At 38.1% G+C, this 27,208-nt stretch overlaps 1 protein-coding gene across 1 annotated transcript in view; it reads right to left on the reverse strand.

The window, feature by feature from the left end:
- The window catches only part of LRP2 (LDL receptor related protein 2), a gene marked incomplete at both ends in the record, with an annotated part of 121,204 nt that extends 94,346 nt beyond the window's left edge, over positions 1-26,858 (reverse strand). Inside the window, 4 exons of the mRNA XM_084265135.1 lie at positions 3,230-3,346; positions 5,450-5,572; positions 7,947-8,054; positions 26,765-26,858. Coding sequence (XP_084121261.1) covers positions 3,230-3,346; positions 5,450-5,572; positions 7,947-8,054; positions 26,765-26,858 — 442 coding nt within the window. The remainder of the gene's footprint in view (positions 1-3,229; positions 3,347-5,449; positions 5,573-7,946; positions 8,055-26,764) is intronic.
- Positions 26,859-27,208: the final 350 nt, after the last annotated feature.

A 27,208-nucleotide genomic window follows, 5' to 3' on the forward strand; every position in this document is an offset into this window, starting at 1 on the left:
TCTCCTTGGTATCGATATTTCTTCAGCCCTAACTTCTGCCTTGTCCCGTAGCTGTGACATATAATTTGTTCAATTTCTAGCCTCTAATCGTGGTCCTTTTCTTCCTTCTTGGACTTATGATCTTATGATCTTGACCTTATGATCTCTTCAGTTCTTGATATTTGTTCATTTTTTTCCCAAATTCACATCAGACCTGGCTATTTAGCATAGCAAACACAAGTCAGGAGTTAAGAGGTTCAGCGGTTGGCCCATGGCAGCAACTCAAGATCAAAATTAGAATTAAACCCCCAGAGTTTCTGGGCCTACACTCAGCTCATCATCCTCAAACAACACGTCTTTCCAGTATTTCCCCTTTTTGCCTCATGTCCTCAGTGCAGTGCTCAGCTGCCAGAGCTGTATACAGAAAGGTTACTTTGCCAGTCAAGGCAAAGCAAAATGGACATGGCTGGGATTTTCATTTTTCAAGTATGAACTTGAGGCAGGAAAGAGAATCTTACAGAAAAAAATCACACTAGTATTGGCCGCTTACTCCCAAAAAGTATTTGTTACTCCAAATAGTCTGCCATTTCATTCTACATTTCTGAAGGTTTAAAATAAAAGTATTTGCTAGCTATTGACTATTAAAAAAGCTGGAGAAACAAGCTGAGATATATATATATTTAAAGAAAAAAAAACCCTTACGATTTTATGAAATTAAAACAGCTTCAATGCACTAATTATATGACCTGTAGCTGAAACATTGTTCTGATGTTTATCTTAGCCTCTCCATGGGTAGTTTTCCCTTGCTGTTAATCCCATTAGCAGTAAAATGGACTAAGGCTTTGAATTCCTTTGTTCTATTTTTTTACATGTTTAACTGCTGAGTTACTTCATACTGGTGACACTTTGAATCTGACTAGTTTCTTAAATAATTTAACTTATTCGGCAACAAAACTTTATCTTCTCTGCAATCTAAATCTGCTCCCAGACAGATCAGTAAGTGCAAGGCATCACTAAAGTGATGTGGTAAGTTTGCATTTTGTTATGTTCCATGAACTAACAGAATCAATTCTAAACAGCTTTTTTTTTCCATTGTCCATGGATGTTTTGTTTTCATTTATGAAGCCTTTTACTGTAAAATAAATAAGGGGAAAATAACGACAAAGGAAAAAGCCAAAATATCAATAATCCTCGTATTTGTTTATATCAATGTGGAAAAAGAAATGGATTAACAGTGGGAAAAAATAATATTCAAAGCAAGTAATAGAATCTGCTTCAAAACAGTAAAATCTAACCTCACACCAATTCATACTGTATAGTTGATCATAAAATCACCGAATTATTAATTTTATCTTATGGCTTCTGATTAAGGTTTCAGGCCTTGCAAAGACAGAGAGGCAATAAAATTAACCTGTCTTTCTGAAAGGGTCTTGTCGCTACATTCTTCTTCAGTCTCTTGTCTTCAGCACCATCACATTTCTTTAAACTAGCCCAACACTCCTACTTTCAATGTTCCAAGTCATAGTCATTCTTCTGTCTTAGAGGGATGACTGTCAACACATATTCTAATAAACTAGAGTGGAGGCTGCTGAATGATATGAGGCAGTCCCTCTCCCTGGGGCTTAACATCCTGCCTTCACAACAGTCATGGAGCCTCCTGGCTTATGCAGCAATGACTGAGTTTCCCACACAGCAGTAGAGCACTAACGTTAAGGTATGTAGAGGCCCCTTTTCCAAGCTGCCTTTTTAATTTACTTAGTTGAGAATGTTACAGATGAAATAAAATGTGCACTTCAATTTGCAAACATTATAGTGGCTTCTGGTCTTAAGAAAGAATTGTGATCACTGTCTTTAGGAGTCCGCTCCCAATCTGCCACAGATTTACTGCATTATAAAGATCACACTGTTTCATCTGGCTGTTCCACACCATATTCAATGCCTACTCCCAGTTTCTTCAGGTTTTTTTAACATGTCATAGATTTTTCTAAATTGTTAGCAATCTCTTTTCTTCTTCCAAACTTTAAGAGAAAAAATGACAAGCTACAGAAGATATTCTTCCAGCAGTGATATGGGATATTTCAGATCTTGGCTTTTAGCTGTTTGTGTGGGTGACTTCAGAATTGTCTGGGGATCTGTCACATGGAAAAGTTCCAAGGTGGCTGTCTCAGCAACCTTTTACTCCAGAGCACCATATAGTTCCAAATCACTTTTCATTCATATATTTTAGCCACTTGTGAGTCAGTGATAAAACACACTAGCAGGTAGCTGACCATGTAATGTGCTGGTGTTCCTTTACAGAGCACATGCACATGCGCTTTGTTCCTCTAAGCGCAGCCATTAACAATATTTTATTTCTCACTTCTTTACTCTTTCCTTAGCATCTTAGCCTCTTCCCCCACCTCCTGCCCCAGGACTGGTTCTGAGCAAAGTTTACAGTCTTTTTTCCAAAGGCACACTAAGTTCTACAGCTGGAATAGCTTCTCACATTACATGTCACTCATGACACATGTAAAGCTTTTCCTTAATACTAACAACGAACAGAAATGCTGCTACACATTGTTGTGTAGGTATTAGGTAAAAACATCTCAAAAAAACCGTGGCCTCTGTTCTGTGGCCAGCTGTCCTTTCCATCAGCATTCATCCTAGGGCAGGATCTAGGGAAGCTGTCACCAGACAGTCAGGCAGCCTCAACTGTGGGGAATCAGACTGCAAAAAGAAAACCCCTACTTGTCCAACTGCATTTTGTTGGCACAATATAAACAGCTTATCCAAGTACAATATGATCCAATCCCATTTCATTTCCACAAGAAACAAATGTTTTAAAAGGGTCAAAATCCCCCAAGTGATTCTGCATCAAATTCTGCTTTTCTATACAGATTATGGTTACCACTGATTTCATAAGGAGTATGCAGAAATTATATGAAAAAAATTGGCAAAGTTAGCTCTGAGCCTCCCACAGCTTCAAGCCAAACATGACTGGTTCTTTTCCAATGCAATATTATTTATCTTTCAGACAATAACAAATGAGAAGCCCTGATCCTATGGTAGCAGCTTGCATTTGAGTTCTGCAATAATGGATCTGTATCAGAACATCAGCTTTAATACACAAAAGAATCTGAAATGAAACTCTTGTAACAAGACACATATTGTGGTCATCCTGTCCATCAACAAGCCCTTTAATCTTACAAATTTATTGAAATGCCAGAGAGATGAGATGAAACCAGATCTAGAGCTAAGAGTTCAGACTCACGGCAGACTCTTTCATCTGTTCCATCAGTGCAGTCCTTCACTCGATCGCACCAGTATGCGCTCGGGATACACTGCCCATTCGAACATGTGAACTGCTGACTTGAGCATGTCCTTCCCGCTGCAAGAAAGAGACACTCAGTCAGGCTTTTCCATCAGCCAAGATTTTTTTTTAAACAGAAAAATATTTTCCCTCTTTCTTAATGACTTCATCCTTCTGACAAGTATTAGCATAAGACTTTCTCCCCCTGTATCTCTGTGTATTCAGGGAGATTAACGAACCCTTGACAAGCACACTACAGATAACAGAGCTCTATGAGGCCCTCTGTAGCCTGCAAGGTCACTGCTTCTCTCTGCAGAAGACTGACCCCTAGGTTAAAAATTACCTCCCACTAATTGTTCTGCCTAAAAGTCTAAATTACCAATTTTCATTGTTTTATTATATTTTTTGTCTATTATTTTCTTATTTGGATCAAAATCTCTCAGTAACTTTACATTATTTGGTTGACCAGAATGCCACAGTGAAAGCACAGCAGAACTGGAAGTAAGGCACTGCTTTCTAATACAGCCAGGGCCTTAACACTCAGATATATTTTATATTCACACCTAACACAGGATCAAGGATGATTATGTCTATTTTCAGGACAGCTGTGTCAGTGAAAAGCAACCACATAAAACTGTGCAATTCCACTTTGATTCCACTAGAGTTAAATTGTTCTTAAGAAAATTAATTGAATCCACAAAAATATAGCTGAAGGGCAAAATAGCTGCTAACCTTTCCTCCCTTCTGTCACCTGCACATTTGTTTTTTTCAAATTCATGCATTTTCTCAACACCAGACCAGTCTATACACTGGCATCTAGTTTGATGCTTTAAAGGGGCTCTCTATTCCTTCTTCTGTCAGCAATGTTCCCAAAGTAAGACCTGCTACTGGAATACTAGTGTCACGAGGAAAAACAAGAGCAAGACAGTAAAGTAGAACAATTTAGCACATGTGACTATGAGAGCTCTTAGGCATTTCTCTCAGGAAATTTTATTTAACATTTCAAGAAAGAAAAGCTCCTCCAGGATTCCCAAGCACAGAGACAAAAAGTCCCTTTAGAAGAATAAGGACAAATACCAGGACATGGCTCAGAAAGAGCAGCAGCACAGTGCCACTGTGGTGTTGCTAACCAGTACATGGAAAATGATGTTACGGTGACCCAGTGGAAAAGTCAGCTCAGAGCTGTTGCTCATTCTGCATTTTGTATCTAGATAGCTTAGTTAAAACATAACCAGCAGTTGTGCTGACACCTCAGAGGGAAAAGGGAGCAAAAGGCATTTAACCTTAGTTCCAATTTTTTCATCCTCAGTGGGAACAAGTATTGAGACGTAAAAGCACAAAACCAAGTCTATGAGCAAAATGCTTCCAAAAGGTAAACCTGTGAAGCTCCCCAGAATCAAGGGGGTTCGTAAGTAGCTCCAGTGTTGTACAGTTTAAAGAAATTAAATTATCCTTATCCTCATCACTTAAACTAATTTCTAATATTAGAAACAGCAGGAAATCTGGTTTTTAGACCTCAGTAACACTTGTTCTTCGTGTCTTAAGCAAAAACGCAGAAAATGTAATTTGGTGCAATAATCATGTCTGTTCACTGTGTCACTTTGGAAGGTGCTTACCTGTGTGTAGCTCTTAAACTGGTTAGTCACAAAATTAAAAAACCAGAGTAACATATTTTATTATTATCATTTATCTTACTATCTAAACTGAAAAAGAAAGAGCTACAGCTATGGCAGTTAGGCTGCTAAATGGCTTCTTTGCTCTAAAATACACAAAGTACACAGAGACCATTGAACACTTCAGTTTAAAACAATTCAAACACTGTCTAGGCATCTGAGCATTAAGTATATTTCACCAATTTTAGAACTACTATATTTACTATCAAATATAAAAATAATATGTACTAATAATATGAAATAATGTGTATTTTTTCTCCTTTTTTTCCTCCTTTAATTAACTAAAGCATCAATAATTTTCAGATTTCAAGACTAAAAGATTTCTTTTGGACATATTTTCTCTATTTTATCTATTTCTGATTACTTAATTTCTATAAACTACTTTAGAGAGACTCATCTGGTAAAAGCTGTACTTAGATCAGGCTTGTTTCTGTATGTTCTCAATATGCTGCTATGTGAATTACCTTCTTTCACAAAGCTGGATTACTATTAGAACTTAAGTACTCACGACATTGTTGATGCTCATCTGAGCCATCTTCACAGTCTTCCTCATCATCACAAACCCATGACTGTGGGATACATTCGCCATCAGTCTGACACTGAAACTGATTTCCCTCACAGGTAGGTTGTGCTAGCGTAAGCAATGAAAAAAATTGTCATTTCACAGTCATTTGGCAAAGCACTTTCAAAGAAAACAAATACGTAAAAAGAAGACTTAAGGTTCAGGTGTAAAGTGACTGAAACTTTTACTAAAGCCAAGAAATGTTCAACAAATCAAAGGAAACAGACAGAGCAGTGAGGAGAAAGTGGGCCAGCAGAAGGATGCTCGATGGCAAAATTTAATTTAGCAAACTGCCACATATGACTTTTCAGTGTTGTACCCTCCCGTGGAGACACAGGCTCCTCGAGAAGGCAGGTCACAGCAAAAGCTTAAAGCTCTGAACTGCCCTCTGGCAGTCTCTATTCCCCCCTTATATATGGAGTGAGTCTCACAGGTCTGTTCAGTTGCTCTCACTCCACCTCAGGTGCTCTATTCCTGGTAGGAAGGTGGTCTTTCAAAACAATCTCATACTCTTCTCTATGAATTCATGAGGCAAAAACAAGGGTGAGGTCAGAACAATCTGAACATTGTTGTCCCAGCTCCACTCTGCCCTTTTCAGACAGCCAAACAACAGGGAACCATTAGAGAGAAAGATGAAAACAAATGTTTGAACCCATGTTACAGCTTGCTCCATCCCTAGTTAATATTCCTGAGAAGAATCACTAGCACAACACACTCCAGTAGACAGGACTCTGGTCTTAATGATCTTTTTTCTCAGAATCATGTTTTTGCTGCAAAGTCAACTAGAAACACTTTGTGCTCACAGGATGATATGCAAGCACAGCTACCAATGTAAACAAACCATCACAGGAGAAAAATCAAATCACTTTGTAGATTTAGAGCTGAGAAGTACAAAGTCACATTAGAGATAATTGGAGGGATAAAATCAACCACATACTACAGACGATGTACTTCATGCACAGTGGGTTGGGGTTTTTTTATTCCTTTTCTAAGAACCAAAGAATAATCTTGTAACATATTTTAACCTTAGGCCAATTTTAAACTATCTTCCCGGACGCTTAAATTCCCACTACCTATAGCACATTAACATCCTGGCTTTAAAAGCACAATTACCTGAAAAAAATGAAAAATTTAATTTTAATGTTCCTAATTCATCACATGTATGAACATGAGAACAACTCAACTTCATGCTTATAACTGAAAAACGCAGTAGGTGTCAGGGTGTTGTTTTTTATCTTTCACATACTCAACAGGCTCTTTGCTCAAACTCCAACCACTTCTTCCCAGTTGCAGTTCAGAACTAAACTGAAATCACAAACTATAGGACACCTTTTAGCTTTGCCAGTTGAAGGCATCTTCATCCAGAACTGCACTGGGATTTGGAGCTAACTAAAGTGCTAATCCACTGCCAAGCTGTGTCAATGACCTCCATTTATTATATGGGTGAAGCAGCAAAGAAACAATTCACAGTGAAAAAAACCAACATAAAAATTCAGAGTGAAAAGAATCAACCTCCCCATCAGATGAGGGTCAAGAACTGGCCTAGCCTGTAAGAGGGCTGATGGCTGCACCAGCTCACAAGACCTCAAAAAACATTTGAATGGACAAGTAAAATGCAGGCAAGTTCCCGGAGGGAATTTCTTCCATTTTCACCACTTTTTAACATTCAGCTTGAGACAATATTTGTGCATAGATATTACAACCCATCTGCATGCAATTGCTGTCCCTGAACTGTTGGCACTGAGGATAACACAACCAACTCTAGACAACTAACCAAGACTTTACTGAAGGTGCAGAAGGGACAGCTTGTTCTCTAGGGGCTGCAAGATCCAAAAATTTGGAGCTCAAGTGATGTTGGTGGTAGCTGTATGCACATCCAGCAGTCAAGATTACTACAAGAACAGAATACATTTCTACATCTACTCAGAACATTAGTCACCAGACGAAACAGCATTATTGGACACCAAGATTTTTAAGAGAAGTCTGAGTCATGTTGGAAGTTGAGCACTACTTGATTTTCTGACTACTAAACCAAAGGACTCCGGAAATATGACTCAAACAGCTTCTGCAGTCATCTCAAAACAACTAGGAGTTTTCTCCTCCTCCAATATTCATTCTTGTACTACAGGTACAGTTGAATCATAGAATCATAGAATGGTCTGGATTGGAAGGGACCCCAAGGATCACAGAGTTCCAACGCCCCTGCCACAGGCAGGGCCACCAATCTCCAGGCCTGGATCTAGACAAGGTTGCCCAGGGCCCCATCCAACCTGGCCTTGAACACCTCCAGGGACGGGGCATCCACCCCCTCTCTGGGCAGCCTGTTCCAGCACCTCACCACTCTCTCTGTAAAAAACTTCCCCCTAAGATATAATTTAGGGCACATTGGAATCTCAGTATTTCTTATGTTACAAAAAAGTTCCTCTATAGTTATTTCACTTACGACAGCCAGCTTCATCTGTATCATCTGAGCAGTCTCTGGCACCATCACACCTCCAGTCTGCAGGAATACAGCGACCATTGCCACAGCGAAACTGCCCACGCTCACATCCTGTGGTAAAGCAAAGTAATAAGCAGGTTAGCAGTACCAACACAGAAAACACAGACAGTGGAGCACATTCCTGCCAAACAACTGCCATCTATCCATTACCTTAGGACATGGCAAGGAGAGAAAAATAATATTATGATAATACAAAAATATAAGTAAGTATATGTATAAAAAAAAATCTCTACACACCCGGTCAACCAAAAAAACCCACCAAAACCAAACCAGCTCTGAATCTTGCACACTCCCTAACTAAACCACTAGAAAATTCCCATAATTTTAATTTGTGTATTATACAAATAAACCAAAAAATGTATAAATAACTCAAATCTCAGAGGGGCACCTGCACTACAGAAACCTATTTAGCAGAAATATATCATGATAATTTTAAATTCACAAGCAGTATAGACCTAAAAAAAGATAGGACATCATTTTTAACATTATTTCTAAGGACTAAATGTGCTGAACATTAGTCCTCCACAGAGTCCCTGAGGGTGTAAAATAATTAACAATAATAACCACCATCCCCTTAGATGAGGTGGAAATCTTGTTTCAGCAGTGACTGCTTGAAAGCACACAGAGACCTCGTTTTTTGTTAATAACACCCTAAAATCTTTTCTCTGAAGTACAGGAAAGCATGTCTTCAGTCAACATCTGAATAGCAAATTATTTTAAAATAAATTAAGCTTTCGACATTTAAGGCTGATCAAAAGCTATCCTGCTGTCACTCCCTCCTGCCTGACCTACTAAGGATTAAGACCTGATAAAGAAGTATTCATTCCCAGGTGTAAATGCAGCTGGATCAGGCCTTTATTAGTGTCGACTAATGAAATCTCCGGTCCCATAGGAAAGAGAAAATGCACTGTTTATGGCCTTTTGTTGTGACTACAGCCTCATAAAAAAAAAAGAGTGAACAGTTTTATAGGTGCCCAAAACAATGAGCTATAATGTAATTAGGTTCAACAGAGCTCTGTTTCATGTTAATCTGTTGTCAGCACCTCAGAGGAGGGAACGCTGACAAAACCTGAGGTAATAGCAAAGCCCAACTCTGAAGAAAAAAAATCTTGTTTCCTGATTTAATTAATAGTCACATAATAAAACTACATCTTTCAGTTACCCTGAGTGATTTGTCCAGAGAAGATAACCTCAGTATACATAAAGCACAACCACCTACCTTTTGAATTCATGATGACATAAATAACATGCTACCCTAACTTTCATGTAAAACCAGGCATATCAACACTGTCACGTAAACACAGTTAAGTGATGTATTCCTAAGGGATATAGGCAAGCTACTTTATGCAAGGAATGTTCAAATCTGATTGTCTGGTAGTGACATCCTGATTTATAATGTATCCTGCAAATGGTCAAAAAAATTCACTTGGATAAATGGTGGTACGGAGTGGTACAGGAGTATGTTCACCCAAATACCTTCTATAGACTAATGCATGATGGTGGTTGGTGGTGCAGGTCTGGGGTTGGTGGTGCAGGTCTCTTATCAACTACCTTTAAAACACAACAACCTCCCTTGCAAAAATGCCCTGAAGGAATGTACAAGTTCACTCTGGAATCCCAGGCCCTCTCACTGAATTTTGTCCTACAAAGCAACATTTCCATATGAGATCCGCAGTTAAAGCTCTAATAAATGCAACACATAAACCAGCATTTATCAATTAAAATAACTATGCAAAGCAAATAGTAAAGTTGCTTGTACATTTAGTATATTATTGCTTTTCAAACCCACTGGAATATTCAGAGCCATTTACTTAAAAAGTTACAATACAGAATTAAATCTGCAGCCACATGGCTAGAATTTCTAATGAAACAGATGCTTATAAACAAACAGTACGAGCAATTTGTATGTTATTTCCAAATAATAACTAGCAAAAACAATCTCAAGCACTACATACACTGCTGATTTATTTTATCTATCTTGTAGTTACACATACCCTTAAAGTGATAAAAATGAGGAGATAACACTGATAAACATTTTAGAAAGCATTATAAACATAGCAGCCTTTGTACAGTACAAGAAATGGTAACTCAACCTTAACAGAAAATGTGCAAATCATCTAGTTCTCCTACACTCTGTAATACTTTGCAGAATTCTAATTTAAGTTGCTCACACCTACATACAATAAGCATTGTATCAATGTCCATCCATACAATTCTTCAGCAGAACTGTTATAACTCACTGAATCATGGCATTAGGCTTTTCAAGTGTTATCTTCTGTGCTTACCTGTAACAGAAGGCAAAGAGCTCTGAAACACCTATAAAAATGCAAAAGACTAATACTCCACTTATCACTGCTTTATATCATCTTCAGAAGAAAGAAAAGTACACAGCAGATAGTGATGTTAATTCACTGCAAAGACAATCCTTGAAATTAAGTAATATGGAAGAAGTAGAACCGATCTACATTATAAAGGGCACTTCTGACCAAGGTTCTAAAAAGCTTGCGTTTCAACTGCAAACAAAACCAACTCCAACTTTGATAGAGGAGAAAGCAATCAAGGGAAAATGCACCATTATAAAATTACTGCTATGAATACTCAGGAGAAATATCCAGAATGAAAGAAAAACCACCATGTCAGCAATAACCAGGCCTGTTACCATAGACAACTACAGAGACTGTTCTCTCAGAACTGAACTGTGCATATTCTGCTAAAAAGAAGCACTGGAAACTTAGGAGACTTGAAGAATTGTGCTTTAGTTACTATGAATTCACTTACACATTTTAAACAGTACTAATTCAAGTAAAAATGTTGCAGGCCTTACTCACACTGACTAGCAATGATCCACAGGGGAAGGCTGTGGAGTCCCAGAGGACTATTCCATCCGTACGTGCTATGCAGTGTGAGCCTGCAGCACCTGGGCTTCAGCAAAGGCAGGGACTGCAGGAAGACAAGGGGCATCCACTTGCCCGTTGCCATACTCTGAAGCCTTCATTCACTGAAGGATTAGTCATTAGCAATTTTATGGAAGGTTTTGCTTTCAGAAAGAGATTTTGGTTTTTAAATGGCAAAGCAGCTCATGAATCAGTCAGACATTGCCAAAAATTAATACTAACGAGCTAATTTCCATAGAAATTCTGATTCACTCTGACAGATGCTGATAAAATGAGACACCTTTTTCAGGCAAACAGAATACTGTTAGCAGGTTTCCTGGAGGAAATCACCACCAAGTTTAAAAACAAGCAGTCAAACAATCAGACTTCAATGTCGTGCATAAAGGTTGCTCATAGAAAAAAATCTAGGTGACTTTTGAAAGTTCAAAGTTTAGAAACAATTGAGGTTTTGTGTTCTCCTTTTATTATAATTCCATTTTAGTTTTCTGATTGTGAGCAAAGCGCTACTAAAATTTGCACTAAAAAAATGTATGGCAGACTTGACAAATGACACCAGGACATATATAAAGAAGAATCTCTGAGCATTAACAAGAGTAATTCTGAAAGGTAAGATCTGTTTCAACAGCTCAATATTCAGGAAAACACCACAGAAAAAAAACAAATATATGATCTCATCTTTAATATAAGCTAGTCTAGTACTGAAAAATGCAAACCAGAAAGATCACTGGAAAAATAGAGCTTAAAGCACTATTTCTAAACTTTGTGTTATACTTACTATCTTTGGGCTTTATGCTAACTTTCTCATGAGGGTTTCCATGGTTCTGTGTGTCTGGGATTCTCTTATAAAAGTCTCCTAAGTGGATGTTTAAGATCCACAATTTCCTCAGGTAAAAACAAGACAGCAAGTATCACTGGCTCTGCATAACTTGCACAAAGATTATACCAGGTAGCCATTTTCCATTGGAATAAAGCAACATAACAGTGACTTTGACAGAGCAAACAAACAACATACTTTTTTTTTTTTTTGCTTTTAATTTGTTATTAAAAATAAATGGCACTCTTACCAACAGAAATAATGTAATACAAGCACTATTCAATACAACTACCTCACATGGTACGAGACAAGTTTTTCCCAACAAGTCTGTCCTGCATAGGAACGAAGGATCCTAAGCTAAACCACTGCCAAAGACAAGCCCCACTGCCACTGTAGGATGGTAATCAACCCTCATGCCACTAATGAATGTTACTCAACGTCACATTAAGTCATATGAAACTCCTGAAGAGAGAGAGGTTAATAGCTTCAGGCATTTCACAGCACAATGGTTTAACCTACAGGGTTGCAGGCTTCAATAGGAAGGCAGTCCATTACACCACCTCACCCTCCTCTGTGCTTCATTTATCCCAATATGTTTGTGTAGAAATATTTAGACTGAGAATTAAAGCTTAAATTCAATCCTCTGTATTGAAATCAGAATTTTATTTTTGGTTTACAAAGGAAACAAGTACTGCATTCCTCTCTGCCACTCAGCATTACTTCAGACCTTTTTCAGTTCCTCTCTGAACAGTTTGAGTCTTATTATAATTATTTTCATACATTTCTACCTGTCCATTCAACCCTGAAGTCCCTCATACTTTTGACCAAATCTTTTGAATTACATTTGTTGCCCAGGGATTAAGGGCACCATGACTATTCTGACTGCACAGAACAGGCCAAAACCCCTCATCCATTTTTTCTTCCTTGTGCTCACAATACCTTCGGTGACTGCTAAAACCTCTTTAACAATTAATCTTCAATGAAAGATTTAATGTAATGAAGAACATTAAGCCCAGGGTAGACTGCACTACTCTCAAACTCTCCACTCAAACATTAAAATTACAGTGCTGCAGTTACTTTCCTTTTCAGGAATCATGTCTTCCAACAGATTCTTTGCATTTAAGAGTAACAGTCTTCAAGGCAGTATTTTTTCAACTGTACATTTCTGCCTTTAATACATCTGCAGTTTTTCAACAAATAAATGCAAATGAACTATACATTACAAGCCTATTCCACATAAATTTTATAAAAAGAAAGTAAATTACAAGCTCTTTTCTACCTGTCTGCCTTCCATCAAAGAGTACTCTTTGTTCCCAACACCTCCCAAGCAGAAGAACCCACTCCAGTAGCCTCACAGGTAGAAGAATCCTGGAGAATCACTTTCCATAAACTTTGATGTCAGATTTTTGCCTAGCTTAATTACATGTCAAACAGCCCAAGGTTTTGGAATGCTTGGGGAGGGTAAGCTGAACCTCTGGAAATTCCATTGCTGTCCCCTCACACTAATGAAGAAAGAATTAAAGTCCATAGTTCAAGAAAAACCTCTGCTTGTTATTGTAAAATGCCCCATAATAACTGAAAAGTAGTATTCTGGTAGCAATTGTTACAGGCAAATGAACAAAGATTATTTACAAAATAAAGAAAAGCAGAGTCTGATAATATTATGCTAAATTTCATATACCTCAAGACAATATTTAATTTTCAGTCTTTCTGCACTCTGAAATCTCCATTTAATACAAACTACTCAGATTTCAAAAAACACAGACCACATATATAGGTATTTCAGTCAGCAGTCAAAATTTATCTCGTCTTCAAGATCTTCCAACATTGAATTTCTTTTGTATTTGCATGTCTTTAAACTAGATTAGATACATAACTTTAACTGATAATATCAACAAGTAGACAGTACAAACAGGAATCTGCACCAGTTTCACCTGATTGCAAGATCTCTGCATACAGACTGATAGTTGGACAGAGAGTCAAGGGACTATTTGAAGCAGAAGAGATACAGCATCACAGAGATACACTATTAATAGGGAAGTCTAGGTTTTCTATTACTGAATCCAATTACATGTTATAACCAGATTATTAGTAAAATAGCATCTACAGACCCAGTAGTTGACCACTTCGTGCTGTGCGCTGTACAAACTACAAAAAGAAGGGTTAAATGCTCAATAGTTTGCAGCATAAAGATGACAAACACGCTCACCTGGGTGCCCCAATGTCAGACAAGCAAAGGCCCAATAGTGCCATCCTTCCCTTCACCAACGCGTGCTCATACTCTACTGTTTGTCAGTAGCACACCAGGAGGTCACAGTACATGAGAGGCACACACAACTCTGCTGATGTATTTATGAGAAAGCAGAAGAAACAAGGCATGTACACGTTGACCATTCCTATGGAGGGGCCTCCAACCTTCTAGCAGTCGGTACTGGAAGGATTCCCAGCCACAGACTTCATCTCTAACTCTGGTGCATTTAGCAGCCATCAATGCACCATTCATCACAAAAGCTGCCTACTCTGTTCTTGAGTCCATTTATTCTTCTGAATGTCAACTACATCATGTGATACATGTGCAGAAGTAGCTAATTTATTTCATGTTATTGTTTCATTATGCACACCCTAGCCCTCAAGGAAAGATGTAGACATTTTAGAAAGCTTTCTGATACACAGGTCATACAGATTAGTTCAGATTATTTTAAGAGGAGGTGGAGTTGGGGTATGGAAATGATGGAAGGACTCAATTTGAAGCAACAGATTTGGTTCACCCCTGACACTAACTGGCCTAAGAGATTTGGCTCCCATGTCCCAAATGCACAGCTTGCTCAAAAATTAGCAGTATAAAATAACTTTTATACTGCTGTTGATGACAGTATAAAATAACTTTTACTGCCATCGAACAGCAGGGAACAGAACTGCCAGCCCTTCCCCCTAAAAATCCACTCGCACGTAGAACTTTATATATTACTGGAGCTTATATCAGAAAGGTGAAAAGAATGAAAACAGATGAAAGAAACTTAAGTTTAAAAGATTAAACCCCGTTAAATCCCATTTTCTTTTTCTAAGCCTACCTGGATATAGAGAGTCTATTTTTCTCTCAGATGAATGAGCAAGATAAGCCATACTCACAGGAAAAAAAACTTTGAGCAAACCATGTCCTGAGTTCAGTGAAATGATGAGTGTCAGAAGCTGTAATAAATAGATCTTGCCTGTCAGAGGAGAACCCAATACCTACAATTTAAACTTCTACTTTTTTTTACTAGAAAGCACCTTAAAATTCAAAAAGGTGAATTTTTTTCTTTCAGTATGGACTTAGAAACCCATGTTTCACTGCAGTTACAGCAGATTTTTACGGTTTCCCTTTCAAAACCATTTGCCAAGTAGTTTAAAAAAAATACAAATAAATTAAAAAAGGAAGTCTGGAGACAGCCAAGCCTGTATTATATTCCGTGCACATACAGACACTTGTCAACTAAAACCACTGTTTAAACTAAATCATCAAATCTAATGTTAAAATAATGCTAACAGGCAAAATGGTTTTTAAAATACTTAAAGTCAGTGTATTGTATGCTAAACTATTTGTTTTTAGTTAAGATGGTTATAAAAGGGCTATGGATTTATTTCTGCTAATGCCTCAACATAAATACAAGAAACTCAGGATTTTTAATCTACTGAAACTAAGCAGGAAAGCTTTCCTGCAAAGAAAAAAGGGTTCAAGTCTCCTGCAGACATCAAGTTCAAAGGAATGACACTGTAAATGCCTCCTAGCAACGTTAAAGATATTTATAATCCTCATCCTCTCTACCTTACTTGAACTTTATTAATTGAAAAAGCAATGCATGCAAACAGCCTGATAAAACCAGAAATTGTTTATAAATTCATTTTTAACAAATCTATGCAATTTTATTTTTATATAAATTATAAGCCTTAACTAATAATAAAGAGAACAAGCTCCTAATTTTCTGATAATCCACATACAGACCTCTTAGTAAAAAAACCCTCTTTTTTAAATTATTAGTTTTTCCTTAAAGTTCTGGTACTCAGAACAAAACAACTATGGCTTCTACATTGTCACTTTAAAACCAGACCTTCTGGAAAAAGTAAAGAAAACTTAAGGTAGTATTTTAAAATTACTCACATTGTTCCTAAATGTACAAGAAAAAAAAACAAACAAAAAAAAATCTTAAAATCATACCATACTGTACATCTTAACCATCATATAGTACCAGAAGCAAATTAATTAAAAATTCAGGTCCAGTATAATCTTGCTTCAACTCACTTTTTAAAAAGCAACAAATAAGCTCTTACCAACATTTTAGTCCTGTAACAAGGCAGGAGTAAGAACTAATCCTTTTAAGCAAGGGCTAATTCTAATAGACGGAAGGTGATACTCCTTTCTACTGATAAAGTAAATATTCCTTATATTGAACAGATCAGGCTTCTTCTGCCGTTTAAGTCACTGTCAAATTTCTCATACTTCAGTGATAACTGAGAACAAGCCAATAATTTTTACTGGACACCTTCTTTAACCCCAACTGTATATAAAGTATTTTCCAAGGTGAGGCTAATAAAAATAATTTGTACTCCTTTCTTAGAGAATTTTGTAAAGTTGTTATCTGCATGGCCAAACTCAAGAGAACCAGTGGCTGCCATATTGCAAGATTGACCTTCATAGCACAAACGTGCATTTAAGACACATTACACATAAAGATCATGGAAACAAAATGGGATAACCTCAACCAGTTGTCTTGACTTTGGGTGTCTTAATCCACATAAATCAATTGTGATTGTGTTAGCTGGCACTGTGGATCTCAAGGGAAGCATACACTTCTGAGCTGTCCTAAATCCCAGAAGCTTCTTTTTAATGAATGGCACATTAAATATGCAAAAATCTGTTCCAATTGACCAAATGACATAAGAGGAAGAAGAACAAGCAAACATAGTAGAAATAAAGACACCCCGGGTTACTCACAGAAGGAAGCATCCCAAGCATTTTCATAAGAATGAACCTTGCTAATGGCCCCAAGGCTGCTGCAGAATAACAACTGGGTAACAGAGTAGGGGGGAATATGACCAAAGGAGGAAAATCTTCAGGACTAGGAAGTATTTACAACAATACAATGTGTGGAAAATTTAGAAAGTGCTTAAACAATTTTGAACATGTACAGAAAGTACAACAGATGCACTAGCAGACGATAAAGCCTTCACAGGAAGCTATTCTCATTTTGAGAGCTGCTCTGGTTTTAAAATAATTTTCCAACCAATGTGCTGTTTGTATTCAAAATTAGACCCCATGCAGAGATGGTGAGCTGCATTCAATTCAGTCATGCTCTCCTGAAAGCTGATGACTCACTGTAGCACTAGGGGATTGGAAGGCTCTTAAAGAGACTGATTCCAGTTTGTGAAAGTGAAATTATATTTCTTTTACGTATTATTGCTAGACTGTAAATTGCTATACAACATATAACACTTTCCTAAATCATAAACCTTGCTGGAATATTATACCACAAGTTATTAAATGAAAAATGAAACTTGTCATGAAAAGAAATAAACCACTTTCCCTTACAGCTAATAATCATGGTAAGTACACAGAGTGAAAACTACTCTCTTCCAATGACAGAACCCACATCTACAAAGTTCTTCACTACTTGAATAGTGTCATCATAACTAGTGGGACTCCCAGACAAAAAGGACAATTTAAGCTGTGTCCCAAAGCTTCACAGGCTACCAGTCACCATTTTGGACTTCAAAATTGTGACTGCTACTTGTTGCAAACTAAATATGTGAGAACGTTTTCAGAAAAGCAGAAAAACACAAGTGTCAGTGCAGAACAGACAGACTATGAGATACAAGCATCTAGTGTGCCTAGGTAGACATTCTAATGCTATTTACTACTGTTCGTAACATTAGGAACTTCAGATACATCTTTGGATGCACTGACAAACAATTTTTCTCTCTTATTTGGTAGTGACTCAATTTCAGCTAGCAGCTAATAGCTATGGCTGATCATTCCTTATCGAGCTTCTTGAAAAGGAAATTCCACATGCTAAGGAAGACCTGAGTGAAGAAAGGATCACTTGAACTGAAATCACACTGTTGGCCAATGTGCTCGCACGAAAAGCAATTTTATCTTAATACACTCTGAAAATGAACAATAAGAATTAAACCATCCTTTGGCAATTTCACTTTTAAATGTGGTATATTCTCTATATAGTTTTTTGTTTAAAAAATAAAATAAGAAATCCTTTGACCCAAATAATAATACTGATGAGTTTGTCAAATAAAAGGTAAAGTCCCTGAATTCATCCGAAGAAGATAAATACAAGAAATATCATCTCCCATGGAAACATTATCTATCCTTCCTGTCAGCCCCAATGGAAGCATTGTACTTCCACCTCCCCTAACCAGCCAAACTCCAACTCGCCCATTTGGATTTTTTAAGGATGCTTGATTCCCCTGCTACTTCCCTTCAATGGTGGCTGCTAGGCACGGTATTTTAAGCAATTCTTTAAACTATATTAGCTAACTGCTCTTCAGCAGCATGCCAGGCACAGAGGGGAATAGCAAGTAAGAAGGTGTTCCTGCTCTAACTTGTGTAGCTGGGTAAGCCCTACATTTGCTGCATCCTTGAAAACACAACAGCATGCAACTACTGCATACTACGTAGGTACTTCTAGAAGCAATCACACAAAACCACAGTCAGGGTTCACAGTGGTAGCACACAACACAGAAAATACATTCCTCACAGAACCTCAGGCATTTGCCTACAGTCTTGTAACCTTTAAACGGTAATTCCTTCCTCAGCAAGTTTCCATCAGTCTTTCAAAATACTTGCTAGGAAGAAGATACCACACCTGGTATGTTGCTGGCCAAAGGGTCAGTATCTCTATATGGAATATTTAACGACCAAGATTCCCCATAGCAGGGTGATAATTTGGGGGTCTCTCTTTCCACTAACTTAGGAGATATTGCTAAAGCACCTTTTCTTTAGGAAACCAAATAAAAGCCAGGGAGGAATGGTTTCTGTTCCCTAATGGCAATAAAGTCAGAAAGTTTTAATATGGATAAACTACTTCATCAAGGTTGGAGCTTTTACCTCAGTCTTAAGTAATTTAAATTTTGCTAATTAACTAAATACAATAAAATATGTCTTTTAGTTTCTTTTTTCAAATCCAAGACATGCATAATTTTCTAAAGGATTTAAAGTTCAGCTTTAAAGTATTTTTATTGTTTTGTACTTTCACTGAAAGATAACCATTTTACAGTGCATTCTGTGGCAGGCTTAATACAGTTAAAAACTTGCAAAACTAATAAAAGTAATCGCAGCATTCTTGCATTTCCACTCTAAACTGCCTACAGTTAGAACACAAATTCCATGACTGGATATCGTTCTGCAAGCGCCAAAGGACCTGATTGTCATCGTCGCCCTCTGCCCAGGCAGAGCTCCTGGTGAAGCAGATGGCTGGCCAGCCTGAGCAAAAAGACAGGTGACAACTGAGCTATTCCAAGGATCTGCTCAGATTTCCTACTGGTTCAGCCAACAGAAGTTTGTCAAGGCTCAGATTAACTGAAGTAGATGCAGTTTAGTTACTCCACTAAATACCTTCCATATACTGCCAAGGTAACAAAAGGCATTTTAGTACGTGGTATAATTACAGAATACTAGGAACAAAAAATCATTTTTAGCGAGGTTTTAAAGTGCATTCTGTGGCTGAATTCATGCAGAAAAGTCAAAACTACAAAGCTAATAAAACAGCTCCTGTATTCACGTGGAAGTTGCCACAAATTTTATCATTCATTTCAGATACAAACTGTGGTTTGTTTGTTTCACATGAAACGGTTTAAAAATCTATTAGTTTTCATAGTTGTAAAAGTTATTTTTATTAACACAGCTAGAAAGCCAACAAGATCTGCAGCAGCATTCTATGTGCTTGGTTATCGTCCAACTCATTTATTGCATTGCAGGTTGAGAGCAGCCCTCCAGTCCTGCTCAGAAGTGAACACGTGAGCAGTCCCATTCAAGTCAAGCCATCTGTTGACACCAGACAACTTTACAAAAAGGTTTCCCGCAGTGCTAACACTAATTCACTATAGCCCTGATGGGACCACTCTTGTAACTAGCATGCCAGCAAAGCAGTTACTATATGTTCTTAGCAGTAGCATTAAGCAGTGATTGCATGGCCAGCTGAGCCAACTCACTGACTTACCACAAGAAAAAGGGTAAGTTTCTCTTTCCAGTTCTTCTTCTCCTACTTGATGCTAAGGTTCACTTTCTTTTCCAGACTCCAGCAACTACCAGACCTTACACTGCATGCTGCTCTAAATCACTAAATCACTGGGAAACCACTTAATTCCCTAGGCCTAGTTTAGTTTTCCTCCACGTTTGTAAGTGAAAGCAGAGAGGTCTGACGGGCAATGATACTAGCACAAAGCAAGCACCAAGAACTCAAGGCTGGCAGCAATGTGTGAATGGAACATTGGAGGAGAAAAGGAAAGAGTGTAGGGCCTCCTGCTTCCAGCAGCAATGAGGTGCTCAATTGGCTCATCATTTCTCACAAAACCATACCCTTAGATACTAAGGTATCACAAGGGCTTGATCAGATGTAAATGGGGTCTCTCACCGGTGTTGAATTATGTGAACATTACATTGGTAAGTTCCTTCTTCCAGGCATACCTGGGGAGTGTCATTAATGCATGCATGTACTGCAGTTCTGCAGGCCCTATAATTACTCAAACTAAACTCTTTGTGGTATATTTATGAGTTGACAATGGGCACAATGCTTTCTGAAAATAAAAAACATTACCTAGATTCTAAATATATCACTGGATGTATCCCAGGATAACTTTGGAATATCCCTCTTTTTTTTTTGCCTTAGGAGATGCTACATAACACAACTAAAACCCCCATGCTCGCTCTGCAAAAGCATGAGCCTGAAATCCTCATCAAAGGGAGTTCCTACTGGAACAGACTCCCATTCTTCAACTCAACTCAGCAGGGTGTACCATGACCTGCTTGTACAAGAAAATAATTGAGCAGACACACTGCTGCTGTAAACAGTGCCCTTTTGCTGAAGATTTGGCTTCTTGATTGTAAAACAAAGGTAATTTATTCACGTTAAAAGCAGAAAATAGAACAGGTCATAAAAGTAGAACAATTTCAGTCAACTCTTATATGTCATTTCATTAATTCAAAACCAAACTTGTAACAGTGATCCTTAGATCTCTAATCCACTTTAAGCATTGCAAAACAAAGAAAACATTAAAAACCTTGAAACAAACAGTAAAAGCTTATAGAATCCACCAAAGGCTATCCAATCCATTAAACATTTCTATGCTTACTCATTAGGCTTCATTTTCTTAAACTGTTCTTAAAGTGTGCTGAGTTAAGGAAACAAAAAGCATTTTCAAAAGAAAGTGGACTTCAAAATGGATCTCAAACAATAAGCTATTAAAAGAAAGGTTCACTGTTCACTGAATCCCATTTCTATCTCTTATATCAGTACAATGCAGGGATAATTTATTTGAAATAATAACAAAATTATATAAAGAACCACCTTAGTTTTAAATAATTTGAAAAACAGCTCTGTCCTTTATTTGCCACATTCAGTGTAACCAATTAAAAAGTGAACAAATTATCTGATTATCATTGCTAATTAGCCACAGTAGAATACAAACATCAACTTCTTTTTAAATAGATGTCAACCTGTAGATCACTAATTAGAAGGGACCTTTAATGTTTTTCAACAATGACAACTTCTCAAAAGTGTAGTTTACTTTAAAAAGTGCTGGAGCCATATAGCACTTTGAACGTTTCAATCAGAGTTCCTCTTTTAGGAGGAGAAACAACTATAAACTCCTGCTTTAAAAAGTGATAGTACAAAGTGATTCAAAGTTCCATATTTGTCTGAAGAGTTTTCACAAGTTCTCAGGTCTAAAAATATGAATTGTAGACAGACTGAATGGCATTTGATCCAGTATTCATGAAGATAAAATGAACTACATCTACAATGTCCTTGCTTACTCCTCAATTAAAAATGAGAGTATTCAGATTTAAACAAAACAAAACAAAAATCTCAACAGATCCACCTCCAGGTTTGGAGCTAAATAATGAGAAGTGAAAAAAAAAAAAAACCAAACCCAAAACAAAACCACCATTGGGCTTTGATCTGGCAATAATCTAGCAGTGTAAAAAGGCACATGGAGAGGAAAAGGCTCCAAACATTGTGATTGATTTTATGTCAATCCAGGATGCCCAAAAGGAAAAGAATTAAAAGGCTTTAATGAAATTGCATTCTACCTTTCCCCCAAATGAATCTTTGCTCATTTCCTGCAAAACACACAGAAAGTAAATCTGGATTAAAGTAGGATTTCATTGCTCAAATTTCCAATCAGCTCAATATGTGAAAGAAGATTCTGGTTTGTCTTACAGGGAAATAGAAGCATCGTACACATCACACAATTATCTTAGTTGAAATCTCCTTAGATGCTCTGTCTCTATTTGCCTGCATTCCTGTAGCTTAATTATTTACTGTAATTCTAGCATTTGGCATAGACTTAAATCTAACCAGGTGTCATCCAATTACTGTTTTCAATTTTTAACTAAAATTCTGGGGTTTGTCCCATTCTTTACTTTAGCTGATTACTTTGCAAATTCCTGATATGCTTTGCTGAACAGAATACAGAAAAAGAGTAAATTATTAAGGAAATTCAAGAGATGTACAAGAAGAGGGCTACCCATTAAAAAGACCAAAAAGCAAAAAACAGCAAAAAAACCCAGACTGTCAGTGCATAGAAATATCAATCATAAATTAAAACATGGGAAGATTATAATGTGTTTCACTGATAGGTACTTTTAAATTGTCAGCCCTCAGGAAATAAACTACTTCAGAGCCAAGTAGGTGGACACTCATTGGGATTTTCACTCATGATTCTCTGTGAGTACACCTCCAAGAGGAACCAAAAAATTACAGCAGTGCAGGATTATGAACATTGCAGCCCACAGGTCATGAAGTATACTTATTAAATTGTACATCAGGACTGCACTGGTATATTAATTTTCTTTGACACCATTTCTCCCCTCTCATTACTCCCAAATCCTCAATCCCCAAGGAAAGTCTCACTCAAAGTCTTCAAAGACTAGGTCTTGGCAGGAGAATAATCTTAGAGACAGGCTTCTCTGTCATTTAGACATGCACAGCACTCTACAAGGGAGCATGAATACTGACTCTGGCCTGTCGCCTACAGCAGTGTCACTATACATCATCCTACAGGCACATTAAATAGATTTGATTGAAGTCAATGTCTAAAAGCCACTGAATTATTAATCTGGAGATTGAACTATTACAATGCTTGATGCAAAAGCATGTTTCTCCATGCCATGCTGGGAAGTGCTGCCAGAGCTCTTCGTTACTTGGCCCTATTGTACCTGTTCATTACTGGCCTCACTTCAGGCAAATGTTCATTGTGATTTCTGGATTCATACTTAGAATGGCCTTCATTCTCAGACTAGGAGAGATCTTGTAATGGTAACAAATTTCAGTCATATTGGCCTGTGATACATTTAAGGCAATGATTTATCATTGCAGATATTTAGGATGTAAATCAAATTTGATGCACGAACTTTAGCATTACAGCAAAGTTTCTGCACAACTCACATTTTGACAAGATGTATACAGAACAGATAATCAGCTTTTCCTAAAAAAAAAATAAAATCTGATCTTGAGCTCAACAACAGAAACCTTAAAAAAAGTCATTAAACTACAAGTTACTAAAAACAGGAGCAAAAAGTATTAGAAGTCAACCTATCTGTGATCTTCTGGCCTGTTAAGTCAATAGAGAACCCCAAAAAAATTTAAAATAGCATATTAAAAATAGTATATATATGTAGAGAGAAGTGTTAATGGAAATGTTTGCATTTCCCAGAATTTGAAAGTTATGATAATTTATGATTATCAGCAAGGAAAATATATAGCCTTGCTAAGCAATTGTTGATCTCATATAATTCACAGCAATGCAAATCTGTCATCTTTGATTCCATACATAGAGCATGTAAAAGAAATAAAAAGATCCTCCGAAGTACCCATCAGAAAGACAGGGGTGGCAAACAGCAATTTAAACACCGTAAACTACACAGTACAGTGAAATCCTGGGCTTTACATAGCAGTTGGGTGGTTTGCAGTAAATTGCAGCAAAGCCAGAACATCAGTGTAACTACAATGCAAATCTGAAATCTGTATTGGTTTCAAATTTGCACTAAATTTAGCAAAATTGGTGACAAAACCCAATACCAATGGATTATATTAGATAATTCATATTGTTTTAATATTTATACTTTTATTTGCTTGGAGATTTACATCATCTCTGTTGAAATTAAGTCATCAGGACTTAAAGGACACTAAAAAGCAATGAATAAAGTTTAAGTGATCTGAAATATATAGGTTACAGAAATATTAACATCTGAAGAATGTTCTTAATATTTTGTGTGTAGAAAGGAGGATTCTTTTTTGTAAAGAAAAGCAGGTTTCTATCAATGATTTATATATATGAATAATTTTATAATAAAACTAAACTAATAGTGCCTCTGGTGCTGAACCATTAAGAATAGAAAAAAAATTCAGACACTCGCAAGCACTAAATCCTCATCAAAAAAGTACAGCAGGCTTTCCATGCTAGATAAGGTGAACCCAGTAACAGATACTACGTGGAATACTGCATGAGCATGTAGATCTGGTATGCTTGCTGTAACGTTAAAGAACTCATTGTTCAAATGCAAAGTTGCCCTAGTAATCTCATTTGCCCTCTGCAAAACTGCTGAGAGTACAACATCCACACAGTGTCTCCAGTTTATGACTGTGAGCATGAAGCACTTCAAGATTCCTCCAAACAAATATTAACATTAGTCCCGTGATGCCTCTTCTTGACACTACCTTAACTTAGGTAGTGTTTTAGATTCCACTTGCAATTTTTACTCATTAACAGTTACCCCACAGGCAACATGGCTTGGAGAGGAAAGGTTGCAGAACCAGGCCCCGTACTACGGCAATTACAAGGGGAGATATTTTTATTCAGTTTACAAGAGGTATGTTTAATTTCAGTAAATCCATAATTAGACAAATCAAGGAAGAATCATGATACTGTCATTTGAGCAAGTGCTCAGGTTAAACTACTTCTAGAAACATCCTGCTGATACTGGGGCCAGGTATTGGCAATAAAAATGTTCAAAAATGTCATGGAAGCACCTTTGAAAATACTGAGGATTAGACAAAGATAATATGACTTTCACCTTTTTTATTCCAAGTCTTGGAATTGCTCTGATGATCCTCTTCATTTATTTTTCTGAAATTAGTCTGACATGATCTCAATATTCAAAGAAGCTGAACTTTACGATGCCAAAAATGTCACAAAAACAATCACAGTGTGACCAAGATTGCTATCCAGAAATTTTACTAGTATCAGTGACCTGTTACTAAAACTTTTCGTTTGCACAGTTATTCTACTTGGGGGGCAGGGAAGGCAGGGGAGCACACCATCAAAGTAAAAAACTTCTCTACTGTCAATGCCTGTGGATGCTAATTCAAAGCTTCCTTCTGCTTATCCTGACATGCCATTTACCAGGCACGTCCTGAACAGCCAAACGTGGCTATAGAGCAAAGAAGTAAAGTTTCAGATCAGCACTGCAGCTTCCATTCAATCCAATGTAAAATAACAGTGCACAGGATTAGCTCTGCCCAGTGTGACCTCCTTGGCTAGAGTTTTTGCAGGTCGCCTGCTGAACATTAGCTATCGTCTATTTCCCTGCTCCTAAGTGGGAACTGCTAGCAGCAGTTGCTGTATAATTACTTACTTGATTCTGTCTAAGGAGCTTAAACTAAGGGCTGAGCAAAGAAAGCAGATTAACAATTTGAACGCACACGTAATGCACAGACACACACACACACACACACACAGAACCAGCCGGACTGCTAGGTCACTACATGCGGCCGAGGAAACGCACTGCAGCCACTCTTGCTCCAACAGCCAGGCTTCATTTCCACTGCAATTAAACTGAGCAAAGAGGGGAAGACGGAAGAGATGGGCTGCATGCAGTCACAGGCTGGGAAGAGGGCTGGAGACACGGCTGCTCCATCCCTAGCAGCCAGATTAGTACCGGAGGAGCGGCACTCAGCCTGCTCTGCCCGTCACATGCTCCCTGGTGTTGCCTAGCAACAGCAAAGCCCAGAGAAAAAGTTCTCCCTCTCTCAACTTCAAATCTGCGGCTGAGACGACTGAGGGGAGCTTATTGTGCTCCAGACTAAGCATCTGTTTCTTTCTTACAGCCCTCTGTAAATGACTGCATATACCACACGTACACGAGCCTGTCCACACATAGCCGTGCCAGCGTTACAACCTGTGTACGTGCAAGCGCCACAGCCTGTGCACGTCCCATCAAAAACAGCTCTAGGTACAATTTTAGTGGTGACCAAACCTGCTCTTGGAATGCAGGTGAACTCTGCTCTGCAAAACCACCTACACCTCTGTAGCAAGAAGGGCACAAAGATCGGCAGGAAAAATGCAAAAACTCTGGGGGGATTGGGTTGGGAGGGGGAAGGGGGTGTTTCGATTTACCTTCCCCACAGCCAGTAAGCAGCACTTGCTACAAGAAAGGCTGCCCACTCTGCACCTCTAAAACTGTGATTTTAAGAGTTGCAAAGTCTGAGCTGTCCCTCCAAATCTAGCAATATTTGTGAGTTCCTGTCTCATACAAGCAGAAAAAGTTTGGATAAACCAGAAAAAGAATCAGAAAAACCATCCTGGGATAATTTAAAATCAAGATGAAGTGAAGCTAGAGAACCAGTGGTGTCTGTAGTGTTTAAGATGCTACTTTCCTTTTCACAACAGAAATCAACTCCATCAAAGGGCTCCTGGAAGGAGCCAACTGCCTCCCCATGTTATTCTCAAATCGTCTCCCGTTAACCCTCTGCTTTCAAGCACTTTGATCTTTTTCCGTCCCAAACCAGGGATGTGCTCCTTGCAGCGCAAGTCCCATTCGAGAGAGGCTGAAGCATAGTGCTTACCTTGGCAACTGCCCTGCATTATGCATGCAGTGAATAATATGAGCAGTTTGCAAGCAGTTGCTGCTCTTCCATCCATCCGATGGCGAGGTCCCATCTGGGCTGGGATGCTCCAGCTCCCTCAGAAGCTGGCGCCTCGACTCTGGGGTGCTGATCCGCACAGCAGCAGCGCAAAGAGCCTGCTGTCTTTTTCTTATCCCGCTAGTTGCAGAAGAAAGGAGTGTTCGCCTGTTGAGACATCGCGTTTTCTATAAACTCCCACCCTCCAGACATTGCATAAAGCTCTTTATACCCGGCGGCCCCGGAACTAGCATGAGGGAATCAGGCACTGCTCCAGGCCCTGCAGCCACAGGCTGCCTCTGCCCCTCCTTCCCCACTTTGTGGGATAGGCGAGATGCTTCCAAGTCCCTGCACTTTGCAGGCCTTGTATCAGAGTCCATTGCTGCT

This window comes from Gallinula chloropus, assembly GCF_964237585.1.
Source record: "Gallinula chloropus genome assembly, chromosome: 5".
Classification (NCBI taxonomy): Eukaryota; Metazoa; Chordata; class Aves; order Gruiformes; family Rallidae; genus Gallinula; species Gallinula chloropus.